Source organism: Convolutriloba macropyga, chromosome 15 (genome assembly GCF_964194025.1).
Source record: "Convolutriloba macropyga chromosome 15, txConMacr16.3, whole genome shotgun sequence".
In the NCBI taxonomy this organism is placed as follows: domain Eukaryota; kingdom Metazoa; phylum Xenacoelomorpha; order Acoela; family Convolutidae; genus Convolutriloba; species Convolutriloba macropyga.
Genome location: NC_134482.1, coordinates 37,568,806 through 37,583,972, shown reverse-complemented (window position 1 = coordinate 37,583,972; position 15,167 = coordinate 37,568,806). Strand labels below are relative to the sequence as shown.

General features: G+C 34.2%; 1 protein-coding gene across 1 annotated transcript in view; it reads left to right on the top strand.

Moving 5' to 3' along the window:
* The first annotated feature begins 381 nt into the window (after positions 1 to 381).
* Positions 382 to 15,167, top strand: part of LOC142354315 (uncharacterized) — a 32,573-nt gene continuing 17,787 nt past the window's right edge. The window contains exons 1-2 of the mRNA XM_075406583.1: positions 382 to 666; positions 1,273 to 1,396. Of these exons, the coding sequence (XP_075262698.1) occupies positions 427 to 666; positions 1,273 to 1,396 (364 nt within the window). The 5' untranslated portion in view covers positions 382 to 426. The remainder of the gene's footprint in view (positions 667 to 1,272; positions 1,397 to 15,167) is intronic.

Sequence of the window (15,167 nt, the reverse complement as noted above, 5' to 3'; positions counted from 1 at the left end):
GAGTAAGTTTCAGATTATACAGAATAAATTTTTTCTATGAACTCGACATTATCAAAAAAAAATATTGTGCGTGATGAGAAATATAATAATCTGGAGATGAAATGATTTAGAACTGAAACAACTTTTTTGTTCTTAAAATGTGCTCTGGCTTAGCGTTTAATTGCTCTGTTCGGGTGTATTGTTAACCTGGATTGCAGTAATGTGATTATATTAATCGACAAAAAAACTCCATGGAAAGTGATAAAGGTTGTTTTGGTAATTAATGTAGGGCTATAAGAGAAAAAAAAGAAAAGGAGTCATGCGGGTTCCAAAATCAATATAAAATCTAGCTCCTAAATTTTTTTCTGGGTGCAAAATACAATTTAAAGGTATTAATTAATCCCTGACCTGATTTTTTTTACGAAACAAAGGGATGCTACCCATGAAATGAAACTACGAACAATCTTTCGAAAGCAGATTATTTTTTGCAATTTGGTAGGGCACAATTGTTTAAGTTATATCAGAGTGAGGTCAATCTTGTCATTTTTTGTCGTTTCAGCTCTGAGATACACGATTCGGTTCTACAGAGTGGCAGCCTACTTTGTCATCAATCTCATCATGCCTAGTCTTATGATCAACGTACTCTGCATGCTAAACTTCGCAATCCCATGCTCATCTGGCGAGAAGGTTAGTTTTCATTAAGCAATGCGTTGAATTAGCAGAAATTTTCTAAACTTCAGCAGTTTTCTGATAATTCTAAGGGTCCAGTTTTCAGCTGGAAACTAAGTCTTAAATAAGCCATGTAAGTTTATTTATGACTTGTGTGAATTTCTGGTAACTATCGAAGAGACAGAAGATTTTTAAAGTGTGGTTAAATCGTGACAATTATAATGCTGATTTGGCCTCCAGTAGGTTTGATACGGACTTCAGTTCTATTTATCTCTAACATAATACTCCTGGCAACCGTAGAAGGTCATCATGATTCCCTACTGGTAACTTTTAAGATCTCTGTATGAGGACTACATAAATTTGCGTCCAGGTATTGCTCTGAATTTATTTTGCAATTTCGGCATAATTGCATCCAGAAAGAGAATACTGTAGTGTTAACGAAAAATTTCAAAAAAAGTATTCAAATATTGCCACTATAATGTACCACTCTAAATAAATAGCTAAATGATTTTCCCTAATTCATCGCAATTCATCCAGGTTCCAGGTTCAGTTGTAAAAACTGAACTGATACATAATTGTGGGCATAAACATCTTTTAAATTACAACATTGAAAATTTTGTTCAGGTTGGTTATGGAATCACTGTGTTCCTAGCCCAGAGTGTGAACTTGATGGTTGTGATGGAAATGATGCCTCAGGGGGGCATGTCCATACTAGGAATATTCTTAGCAGTATCCATTCTACTCATTGGTAAGTTATAATCAGGGCTGAATTCAATATTTCATCAAAATAAACCTTTCCAATAGCGAGTTACACCTCTTATGCACCCTAGTTTAAGCCTAATGTCAAATTTGCGATTATTTATAAAGAATTTTGCAAACTTGACCTTGCGAAGAGATAATTTGCAAAACTTTACAAATTTGGCTTTATCGATCAAAAATACGCAAATGTTTGCAAATTTGGCATCAGTTTTGAAGTAGGGAAGCAATGAAAACTGGGAAAAATTTTGTTCTTTTGGAACTAGAAAAAATTGCTTATTCCGGAGCAGCCCCATGTCTATAAGCAACCCCGTGACTCAAAAAGATGCCTGAGTGGGGAAACGGACTTAACATGAGATTGAAACGACTTTTGAGAACCGTTCTATATGAAAAAAAGTCGTTCACAAATTTTAAAAGCCTTTATTCTCAAGGTTATTAGCAGAAAAGCAAGAGAATAACAAACCTGGATACTAAGAACTCAAATAAGGAAAGAGATTTGCGTCGATTTCTTATGGAAATAATTTTTTTCCGAAACTGACTATATGTAGAAAACTTTTAAATTGTTTTTTTTTCGCAGTTTGGAATCTCTTTCTCATATCGATTTTCTGGAACCATTCAGACAACAGATTGATTTTGTTTTGGATCCTGCACATAAATGACCCAGAGACATACAAATGCAATAGGTTGGAAAAGCAGAACCTGAAAAAACAACTATTAATAGTGGTAGTCATATGACTACCACTAATAATATATTTTTGAATACGTATGTTTTTCAGTTCACTATCATATCCGGACAGCAGGACTATGTTTTACCATCTTTTCAAATAGCATATCTGAGAAAAGCTTTTTGCCCAAAATCAAAAAATATTTATTTAGTTTCTCAAGAGTCTTTAGGTGGACGATGTTCAATATAGCTGGACACTATGTTACCAAAAATAATCAATTTTCTTTCTTCTTCTGATAAATTTGTGGAAATTTTATTGTCTTGTTTTTAAGATTCTTTATATACATAAGGAAGCTCATTAATGTGTGTTCGCACATAAAGTTCCGACCCGAGCTGATCTACATTTTTGACTTAATTATCAACCAAATGAGCAGAAAACCAAAAATCGATGTTTGAGTCTTAAAAAATTGTTCCCAAACAACTATGTATTACAAAATACCATGTCTCATAACAGCGCTCACAAGATCTGCCAATAAAAAGGCTCCGAGAAAAAAACAAACAAAATAAGCAAAACAAAAAAATTATCGGCAAAAACACAATATCTAAACGTAAAAGCACCTAGTAAACAACGTCAGAATGCAATCAGATGAAACCTTAAGTGCGCAAATTTTCTTTTATCTTTAGTATACAGCATATGGGACTTTTCCTTATTGAGACCAGGTATCAAGTAAAAAGAAAAAAATAGTGCGGCGAAATCCAATAGTCTATCAACATACTTAAACCAAATAATTTCAAATGTCTTAGAAATCTTTTTAACAAAACAATTCTCGATAAATCACTATAAAGTCACTACAAAACCGATGGGACCTATCTTTGGTTATACTAAGCCATAGAAGCGGTCTAAAGATGCAGAAAAGCTCAAAAAATCTGCGAAAACACAAACTATTGAGGCCATTAAAATCATTAGCTTTTATCTTGTTTTTTTTGTTTCAATTGTTATCTGTACTAATTAAGCTAATATTAAACTGAACGATTAAATAAATTCACTCGGACCTCAATTGAAAAAAACTGGTATCTGTTTTCTTGCGAATATAATGAAAGAAGAGAAAAAAACACAAATGTTGACAACTCACAAAACATTTACGAAAACGCATATTTCCCACAAAAAACATCATATCATACTGTCGATAAAAATTTTATTTTTTGAATTACAATGAGTTGGATGAGCCCATCAATGATGATGAGAAGTAGTTACAAGTTGACGAAAAGAACAACAGAAACTATACAAAGAACAATACTAGCAACAAAAACAAAAAAATAAAAAAGAATTGGAAAATAATAATATCATTATCTGAGACTATTTGTTATAAACTGATTGCCTAAAGTAATAGCATTAATGCAATCTTCAATTAGAAGCTTATGAGACTTCTCAGCACTTTACGACTACGTAATGAATAAAAAAACTGCAAAAACTGCGAATTCAAAAAAAGGAGACTAAAGTGTCGAAGACATTGAAAAATGAACTTTCTGTAAAAACGTTTCTATTTCCAAGGAAATGATTGGAAACAATAGAATTCCTCTTTATTTAACTACAAGACTTAAAAAAATCAACAAAGATGAACAAATACTTTAAGACCACGAAATCTCTGAGGAAACCCGTAGTATCATCAACATTAAATTCAATAGTTTTTAAAGGAAGTCAATAATTACGCTATGTTGTGCATCGATGGGAAGAAAAAATTTTTTGGTGGAGACCAGCTCTCAACAGGACATCACATTATGTCTTATGACAATGAAAACAATAACAAAATTAGCGAGTAACTAAAAATTAATTAGAAAAGTGCAAGAAAAAAGTGTCGAAGCCATTTAATCAACAAGTTTTTCTCTAAAAATTTTATCCATGATCCTGTTTTTGTCTTCTTTGAGCCAAGGGGAACTATCAATATTAAGATAATGTGATAAGATTCCAAAAAGAAACGAAATTCCGAAAAAAAATATCCAAAAATTAAAAAAATGTATATGAAAACTCGTCGCATCGAAAATATAATGCCAATAATCGAAGATAGAACAACTAAGCAGATTAATTTTGGTCGCAGTAGAAAATATGGCGGTCTTTACATTATTGAGACTTTCTGAAGTACAAAAAAATTTTGAAAAAATTTTTTTAAGGACTCAACAGCCATTAGCTCTCCACTCAAAGCACTAGAGAGGTGCAATAAAAAAAATTATTAGGAAGATTATTGCACTTTCAGTCAACGTGACTTTGGCTTAGGACTTCAAAAATTCAGAAAAATCTCAAAATGAAAATCAAAACTTTATCAAGTATTAAAAACACTCAGGTTCGCAGCCAAAAAATATGAGCAACTCCTTGAAAGCTTTCTGTTCATTGGGCATCATTTGAATGTCAATATGAAAGGTGACTATTCTCTTTGTGACTTAAAATTTTTTTCTAAAAGACAGCTCTCAAAAAGAAATTGAATTATTTTATAGTAAGTTTCCTCGTGAGACCAGAACTAGTCGTTTTAATCTAATTTCGTCTATTAGGAACACCAAATTGATGCATTTTCTAACGTGAAAGGTAATTTTGAATTAAATTTTTTCGTAGGAGAAGAGATATTTCGAACAAAAATTACACTAAAAATGAACAAAAGTGAAACAAAGATCCAGTGTTCAGACGTAATTTAAACCATGCTAACTCCACGAAAATTATAAAAAAATTCAAAAAATTTTCTCAATTTTGATTTCTACGCTGGACGAAATTTTGAATGATACCGCTCACAATTCTCTACGATGAATATATCGATAGGCCAAAAATGTTTGAACAAAAGAAAAACCTATTTGAGTATATTGTTCCTCCCCCCACAAGTGGGGACGGAACAATTATAGTGACATTTTGATAGATTGGAGAGTTCAAATTATTTAATTGATAAAGTTGTATAATCTACAAGTTTGTGTTTTTGCCCAATAGCTCTCATTGTGATAATTGTTTTCACAAAAATTATATGGAATTACTTTAACCTTTTTTTCTGTTTCATTTAAAACTGCATTGCCTTTTGCAAAATCTATTTACGCCCAAAGCAACTACCCTCCAGAGGTGAATGAAAGTTATTTCTCTTGTAGGATGATTAAGTCTGATTTAAAAACTGCTTGCGTAAAATTAATGGTTTTACCCATATTGCGTAGTTTCGCGATCTGAAGCGCCATGCAGATTGTTTGTATGATGATTTTTTTTTTTGTGTACCTGTCGACACTTTTAAGGTACAAGGTGGAACTAATCAATATAACTTATAAATGACATAATGAAATGTTAAATTATCAGCAATAAAAATTTTTGAAAACAAATGATACTGACCATTTTTATAGTCCTTGCGGACATCTATTTTTCGGTTTCACACTAAAACGATTAACAGTTTTTCAGGGTTAAGAGCTTGAAAATCGTTACTTATAATCCACTTCAACTTCATTTTCTAAGTTGAGATCATGAAGTTTGATATATTCAGAGGCTTTTTAAAATGACCAAAAATTGGAGGGAGCAAATAACAACAAAAATGGTATCAACAATCACCAAGATACCCGGGATGACAAAAAGTTGTAATCATAAAACTTTCATATTATGGACCATTGACTTCATAATTCAAAAAAGTTTTAGGAAATTGGCATGACTACAACTTTGCCATAAATGGAAGTTTTATGACTACAAATTTCTCATAAATGGAGGTTCTATGACTACAACTTCTCCATAATATGACGTTCTATGGCTACTAATTATCCATAACAGAAACGAGGCATTTAAAGGGTCTTGGTTTTTTCGTGAGTCCTCATGAGCTTCTTAAACTACAAGGGAAAACAGACTGTTTTTCTTGCAGAATAAGCAAAAATAGAGGCTCTTTTTTTCCAAGACATATATATAGCTAAAATCTAAAATCCCGGATAGGCCAGGAATATTATAGCACATCATAGAAGAAAGAAACAAAGCACAATTAAAATACAGCACAATGGGAGAAGGTGCCTTTAAGGGCACAAAGGGATGGACATTTAACAAAAAATCGAGTTTTTTTAAAAAAAAAACATTTTAACCCCCAAAATTTAAACGAAGACGCCAAAAAAGAAAAAATTGGTGCCTCACAATCCTTATGGATAGAAGGCACTCCCAAAACAGTTTGCGTAACATTGAACACCTCCGTTGACCCAGAAGGTCATATTACATTTTTTAAATAAGATTGGCTTTTTGAGAAACATTTGACGAAATCGCAAAACCTGACTTTATATATCACTAAGGCAAAATTTTCTTGATCCATGGCCAACGTTAGCCTAACGCACGCTTGTTATATCAATTTGAATAGCCTAGACTCAGTAGTAAAGAAATGAGACTACTTTTTACATAAAAAACGTTAGAAAAATTAGCGTTTCCGACCTTCACCTGTTTTATGTAAGAATTTTTGAAATATTGACCCAATAGAAAAATCTCGGGTAGTTATAGCATCTATATGAATAGGAGCCACTACCAAAACAGTATGGGTAACATTGAACAACTAATTGACCCAGAAGTTCTTATTACTTTTTTTAAAATAAGATTGACTTTTTGAGAAACATTTGACGAAATCGCAGAAATTGACTTTATATATCACTTATGCAAAATTTTCTTGATTCATGGCCAACGTTAGCCTAACGCACGCTTGTCATATCAATTTGAATAGCCTAGACTCATTAGTAAAGAAATGAGGCTACTTTTTACCTAAAAAACGTTAGAAAAATTAGCGTTTCCGACCTTCACCTGTCTTATGTAACAATTTTTAAAGTATTAACCCAAATGAAAAATCTCGGGTAGTTATAGCATCTATATGAATAGGAGCCACTACCAAAACAGTATGGGTAACATTGAACAACTAATTGACCCAGAAGTTCTTATTACTTTTTTGAAATAAGATTGACTTTTTGAGAAACATTTTGACGAAATCGCAGAAATTGACTTTATATATCACTTATGCAAAATTTTCTTGATTCATGGCCAACGTTAGCTTAACGCACGCTTGTCATATCAATTTGAATAGCCTAGACTCAGTAGTAAAGAAATGAGGCTACTTTTTACCTAAAAAACGTTAGAAAAATTAGCGTTTCCGACCTTCACCTGTCTTATGTAACAATTTTTAAAGTATTAACCCAAATGAAAAATCTCGGGTAGTTATAGCATCTATATGAATAGGAGCCACTACCAAAACAGTATGGGTAACATTGAACAACTAATTGACCCAGAAGTTCTTATTACTTTTTTGAAATAAGATTGACTTTTTGAGAAACATTTGACGAAATCGCAGAAATTGACTTTATATATCACTTATGCAAAATTTTCTTGATTCATGGCCAACGTTAGCCTAACGCACGCTTGTTATATCAATTTGAATAGCCTAGACTCAGTAGTAAAGAAATGAGGCTACTTTTTACATAAAAAACGTTAGAAAAATTAGCGTTTCCGACCTTCACATGTCTTATGTAACAATTTTTAAAGTATTGACCCAAAAGAAAAATCTCGGGTGGTTATAACATCTGTATGGATAGGAAGCACTACCAAAACAGTATGGGTAACATTGAACGACTAATTGACCCAGAATGTCTTATTACTTTTTTGAAATACGATTGACTTTTTGAGAAACATTTGACGAAATCGCAAAACGTGACTTTATATATCACTTATGCAAAATTTTCTTGATTCATGGCAAATTTTACCCCAACGCACGCTTGTTATATCAATTTGAATAGCCTAGACTCATAAGTAAAGAAATGAGACTGTTTTTACATAAAAAACGTTAGAAAAATTAGCGTTTCCGACCTTCACCTGTTTTATGTAACAATTTTTAAAATATTGACCCAAAAGAAAAATCTCGGGTAGTTATAACATCTATATGGATAGGAAGCACTACAAAAACAGTATGGGTAACATTGAACGACTAATTGACCCAGAAGTTCTTATTAATTTTTTGAAATAAGATTGACTTTTTGAGAAACAGTTGACGAAATCGCAAAACTTGACTTTATATAACCCTTATGCAAAATTTTCTTGATTCATGGCAAATTTTAGCCTAACGCACGCTTGTTATATCAATTTGAATAGCCTAGACTCATAAGTAAAGAAATGAGACTACTTTTTACATAAAAAACTTTAGAATAATTAGCGTTTCCGACCTTCACCTGTTTTATAAAACAATTTTTAAAGTATTGACCCAAAAGAAAAATCTCGGGTAGTTACAGAATCTATATGGATAGGAAGTACTGCCAAAACAGTATGGGTAACATTGAGCAACTCCTTGAACCAGAAGATCCCATTATATTTCTTAAATAAGATTGACTTTTTGAGAAACACTTGACGAAAATGCAACACTTGTACTTATAAATCAATTATGGAACATTTTCTTTTTCCATAGCCAACGTTAGCCTAGCACACGATTGTCATATCAATTTGAGCAACTAAAGCCCAGAAGTAAAGAAATGAGAGCATTTTTTACAGAAAAAACGGTCGAAAAATATGCGTTTCCGAACTACACATTTTTATATGTAACGGATTTCAAGCATTGACCCAAAAGAAAAATCTATGGGTTTTTTAACATCCTTATGGATAGCAGGCACCGCCAAAATAGTATGGGTAGTATTGAACAGCTCATTGAGCCAATAGGTCCTATTATATTTTTTAAACACGATTGACTTTTTGAGAAACACTTGACGAAATCGCAAAACTTGAACTTATAAATCAATTATGGGAAATTTTCATTTTTCATAGCCAACGTTAGCCTAACACACGATTGTCATATAATTTTCAGCAACCAGTGCCCAGTAGCGAAGAAATGAGAGCAATTTTTACATAAAAAAGGGTCGAAAAATCTGCGTTTCCGAACTACACCTTTTTTTATATATCAAATTTTAAGCAATGACCCAGTAGGAAAATCTATGGGTTTTTTACAATCCTTATAGATAGCAGGCAACGCCAAAAAAGTGTGGGTAATATGGAACATGTCAGTGAGCCAAAAGATTTTATTATATTTTTTAGATACGATTGACTTTTTGAGAAACACTTGACGAAATTGCAAACTTGAACGTAAAAGTCAATTATGGGTAATTTTTTTTTATTTTTCTTATTCCATAGCCAACGTTAGCACAGCACACGATTGACATATCAATTTGAGCAACCAAAGCCCAGTAGTAAAGAAATGAGAGCAATTTTTACATAAAAACAGTCGAAAATCTGCGTTTCCGAACAACACGTTTTATGTGTCAAATCTTCAAGCATTGACCCAGAAAAATCTGCGTTTCCGAACTAAACATTTTTTAATTATCAAATTTTTAAGCATTGACTCAGAGGGGAAATCTTTGGTTGTTTTACCATCCCTATAGATAGGAGTCACCACCAAAATGTTATCGGTAATATAGAACAGCTCGTTGAGCCAAAAGGTCCTATTATATAATTTCAATACGATTGACTTTTTGAGGAAGACTTGGAGAAATTGCAAATTTTGAACTTATACATCAATTATGGGAAATTTTCTTATTCTATAGAAATTATTCAATAGGAAACCAACGTTAGCGTAACACACGATTGTGATACCAATTTGAGCAACCAAAGCTCAATAGTAAAGAAAGGAGAACAGTTTTTACATTAAAAATAGTCAAAAATCTGCGTTTCCGAACAACACGTTTTATGTGTCAAATCTTCAAGCATTGACCCAGAAGGATAATCTCTAGATGTTTTACCATCCTTATGGATAGGAGGCAACGCCAAAATAGTATGGGTAATATAGAACAGCACATTGAGCCAAAAGGTTCTATTCAATTTTTTAAATACGATTGACTTTTTGAGAAACACTTGACGAAACTGCAAAACTTGAACATATACATCGATAATGGGAAATATTCCTAGCCGATAGCAAACATCAGCTTAGCACACGATTGTCATATCAATTTGAGCAACCAAAGCCCAGTAGTAAAGAAATGAGAAATTTTCACAAAAAAAAAACTGTCGAAAAACCTAATCTGCGTTTCCGAACTACACATTTTTATGAATCCAATTTTTAGGCATTGACCCAGAAGGAAAATCTCTGGGTGTTCTTGCCATCATCATGGATAGGAGTCACCGCCAAAATAGTATGGGCAATATTGAACAGCTCATTGAGCCAAAAGGTCCTATTATATTTTTTTATATACGATTGACTTTTTGAGAAACATTTGACAAAATTGCATAGCTTAAACTTATATATTAATTATGGGAAATTTCTTTGTCCCATAGCCAACGTTAGCGTTACACATTATGTCAAGTCAATTTGATGAACCAAATCTTAGTAGTAATGAAATGAGAGCAATTTTTACATAAAAAATGGTCGAAAAATCTGCTTTACCAAACTACACCAGTTTTACGTATCAAAATTTTAATTATTAACCCAGAAGAAACATCTCTGGGTGTTTTACTACTCTTATAGATAGATCGCACCACCGAAATAGTATGGGTAATATTGAACAACTCATTGAGCCAAAAAGTCGAGCACAAAGGTCTAAAATAGGATTCAAAATGGGTCTAAGCGTCTTTTCTTTCAGAAACAGAACTTCTGAAATTTGTTTCCAAAATTGACAAAATTTTTCCTCCAGTCAGGCTCATTAACATTGGTATAAGCACACTAGTACCAAAAAAACAGCAAAATAATCAGTAAGAAACGTTTAAAGATATCTATAATAGGACACAAAACGCTTCAAAACGTTATTTTTTTCAAAAGATTTTTAAACCTTTTTAAAAATTCTCAAAAGCTTTCTGCCACTCAACATTAATAACGTTAGTAAATGCAAACAATTACCAGAAATTATGAACAAATTTGAAAGTGAGATAAAAAGTAATCTAAAACAGGATTCAAAATGCCGCTAAATGTTTTTTTAAAACATTTTTTTTCAGGTTTGTTTTTCAATTTTGCCAAAACTTTTGTCCTAGTCGCACTCAACAACATGGCAAGAAACACTTTTTAATGGGATCTAAATTCGCATTCAAAATGCGTCCAAAGGTCTTTTTCTCAAAAAACAAGGTTTTGCTTATGTTTTCAATCTCGACCAAAAGTCACTAGAATCTACAAAACTTCAGCAATAAAATCAGAAAAACCGTGTTTTCAAGTAAGAACTATTTGAGAAAATAGGACAAAACTAATCGTAATCAGCACATAAAGCATACATATAAATTAATCGTGCTCAAAAACATTGACCAAAGGCACTAAAAACAATTTGTCTTCTAGTTTTACAAGTTGGAATTTCTCAAAAATTGAGTCCGATGTGACTGATTTCGCATTTTGAGATTCAAGAACTTCGTAGTAGCTGCATACATCACAGTTAGACTCAGGTGGTCGGAAGTCCGAGACTACATTAAAGATCTGAATTGAAGCATAGTCTTGTCTATCTTGAACAAAGAAGACGCGAACTTGGCCAACAGTCTTTTCGTTGCCGGAGACAAAAGAGACATAGGAATTCCTTGATGAAGTATGTACTTGGGAATCGAGATGAAAATTCTGAAGCTTCTGATTTGAGTAAAAATTTGCATTTAAATGTTGCAAGTCCAATGGTACTTGGTGCAAGTTGACTGAGCGTCTCCTGAAGCACTTCTGTTTCCTTAGATTGAAACACAAGTCGTAAAGAGGGTCTTTCTGTGGAACTTCCCGACTAGACATCTTGTTTCTCACATATCTTTCAACCAGAAGTCTTAGATGATTTACAGTACCTGTGAACTTGCATTTCAGAAGGTAGTTCGCTGACTCAAACATTATCGCAGAAGTGCACCAGAGGGGGCCATAGCAACTGACTTGCCAAGCAAGGTGATTCAGAGAGTGAATGTTGGGAGAAAATTTTTTTCTGTATGTGCTTCTGCAGTTACTGAGTGAAACCTTTTGATCAACTGATCAGCTAAAAGGCAATGCTGAGTGGAGAAAAGGAGCAGTCGATTAATGTAGCTCAAAAGATGTAACCTCTCGTACAATACAGCATTTACGTTTCCTACTAAAACCACCGGTCCAATATACAACAACCAAACCTTCAGTTCATTCGCTTTAAAATACTCCAGTTCATCGAGACTCCTAAGAGACCTCTTGAAGTCACTTGTCAATTGAATACCTTCAACTGCTTTCCGAATTCTGCCCAGCCCCAATTTGTTTGTCTTATTCTTCACTGCGAAAAGGAGAGTTCTGGTTACACCAGGCAAGACTTGATGCATATAATCAATTGGCGCTGAGAGAGGCAAATTATCAACTATATCCGCAACAGCACTTGGTCCTTTCACACCTCGAAAAGACGACAAACCTTCATTTTGAATCAAATTTAAATACTCCTCCTGCCTTTCTTTGGTCCTCATCTTGTTCCTCTGATTCGGATAAAAGAGGCCTTTTTTACCTTCGCCAATAGATTTACATTTAATTAGGCAAAGTGAGCAGCCAAAATAGGCGTTAAACTGCTTAATGTTTAAAATTGATGCCTTTGCAGGCAGGTCAGCTACTAATATCTTCACTTCAAACATCAGAGTCCACGATACGCCATTGATTTCAATTGTAGGTCTTCGATCCAGACCTTCTTTAATTTGTTCAAAAAATATTTTCCAATCTGGCTTGCCTCGACCGAACCACAATTTCGCAAGCACAATTTTGACAAACATACATCTCAGAGTCGGAGGTAAATTGAGTACACTTAACCACAGCGGCCAAAGGGACTTCTTCCTGGAATTTATCATTCGAACACCGTCAGAATTCATCGCCAACAATATTGTCATGATATTATTTGCATTAAAACTGGGTGGAATAACAATGTCTTTTTTAGCGTCACGTGACAGTGAGTATTCAGTAATTGCATTGATATTGCTTTTGATTATGTGAAACAAATTTTAGGAAAAGTCCAATGATGAGCATTCACCTTCGGCACAATTTGAGATACTAACATGGGACGAGTTCACACTTTGAAGAAACTTTTTCTTTATAGACTTATAAGTAGGAATTCGGGCTTCTGGAAAAGCTGTTCTTACTAGTTTTAACCAGGAAGATGCTTGAGCATCAGAACATCCAGTCTCAGAAACGATCTCATTAACGCACATTGAAAAATTATGCAAGCTAAAATTACAGCTTCGCTCTGTCTCATAATCATCGTTAGTGTTGGATGAAGACTCATGCCTGTGATTATCAAGCGTGCTGACAGAGAAATCCGTTAAAACCAAATCGTTTTGGCGGTTAGGTGACGACACTAAGTTTTCGCTCAAGTAGTTAGGTTCACAATTTAATTCATCTGTAGAAGTGGAACTTTGTAAAGAATCGTTGTCTGATGAAACGGATGAGCTATCGGACTTGTAACGTCTCATTTCAAGTTTTGATATTCTGGATTTTTTTCTCCATTTGGCTTTTAGAATGGATTGACGCTTGCTGCGAATAGAGATAGGTCGCAAAACAAGACGGGCTCTTGACCCTGCTTTTAAGTGAGCAGAAATAGAACCAGAACTTTGCTGGTGCTCATTGCGATGCTCACAGAGACAGTCTTGTTTGCCTTCGCCAAAAAAATTGGAACCGTAGAAAACTGTAATTTCGTCGTTTTTGAAGATATTCTTTATTACTTCTAACTGTATGCAGCGTCGTGAGTTTATCTCTTTCAAGATGAACCTGCAGTTGGGCTTACAAGAATGGTTAGCGAACCGCGTAGAACCCAACATGACTCGATCAAAACTGCAAGAATCTGTTTTCCGAAAAATGGAAATGTCCTTAAAACTCGATAAAGCCTCCTTAGGTATTTTCTCAACGAATCCAATGACTGAGGGAAGCACTTTGACTGGATGTGAATTTTTTGGCGAGATCACTTCGTCTCCTACGTAATAAAGACCACATCCCCCAAAAGAATCCTTTTTAAACTCAAAGTTACTTTCTCTCGCGGCACCATAATTTTCACGCAATAAACGATCAAATTCTTTTAAAACAGGATCAGTGCCCAACGCCTTTCGATATTCGCTATGCGAAAGCATTTCAACTAACGATTGAACTTGAACAACTTCAGTCTCTATTAACTCTTTGGTTACATGCGCATCAGCCTGCGCAAGGCTGAAACACTTGAGCATCTCTGAAAAAAAATAGTTGCGACAAAAATTTTAGGATTCATTTAAGTTTTTGAAACAATGAGTCAACACACCAGAGCCATTAACACACCAGAGCCATTAAAGCATTGAGAAAAAAACAAACGAGAGTTAAGTTTGATTACGATAAAAACAAAACACTCACGATTGAAACGCAAGAACAATCACCTGCTTATTTTCATGCTTAATTCCAGAAATGATGAAACTAACAGCACTCAAAACTTGGCAGCAATTAAATTACTCAGTAGAAACAGATTGTTTTTCTTTCCGATATTTAATATCCAGCCCCATTTGGTTAGTTCCGTGACGAGCTTCGTTATAAGCAGTTTCTGGAAATTTCGGGTACTTTCGACGCACAACAAGTTCAAAGCTCTCTCTTTCGGTCTCCGGAACCGGCGTTCGAGTATCTTTTCTTAGCCTCTGGGCACCTATAATAAACTTCTGCAGCTTGCAGTCTTTGTCTTTTCCGTACATTATTCCGCCAAGATGCCGACCAAACTTCGCAGCACTCGCTCCGGCAGGATTTTGTATTAAATTTATGCCATTGTGTACAGCGGTGGATAATGCTTGGTGTTGTCGGCTGATGGCAGCTCACCTGTCTGGTTATAGGACACTAATGCAAAAAATTCTTCATTGTCGGCTCGTTCTTTCTGTCGCAGTCTCTTCAGACAATCTTTATACTCTTCAACCATCCGACATAGTTTCACTTTAAAGACCTTGAAATTACTACTTTGCACCAAAACTGACGATTCGCGGGAACAAGTTGAGCTTTTCGCAGGCATTATTGTTGTATCTAGAGCATCAACATCATCATCGCTAGTGTCACTGTCAGTCTCGCTGTCTGATGCCATTTTATTTTCGGGTGCCCAGTTGACACTTTGGGTATTTTTCTCTTTAGAGTTACTTCGTCATCGGAGGATGAGTTGGAATCAGAATAAGACATTTCTAACATGAAAAAGAAGTGACCGTGTAAAACGAAACACAATA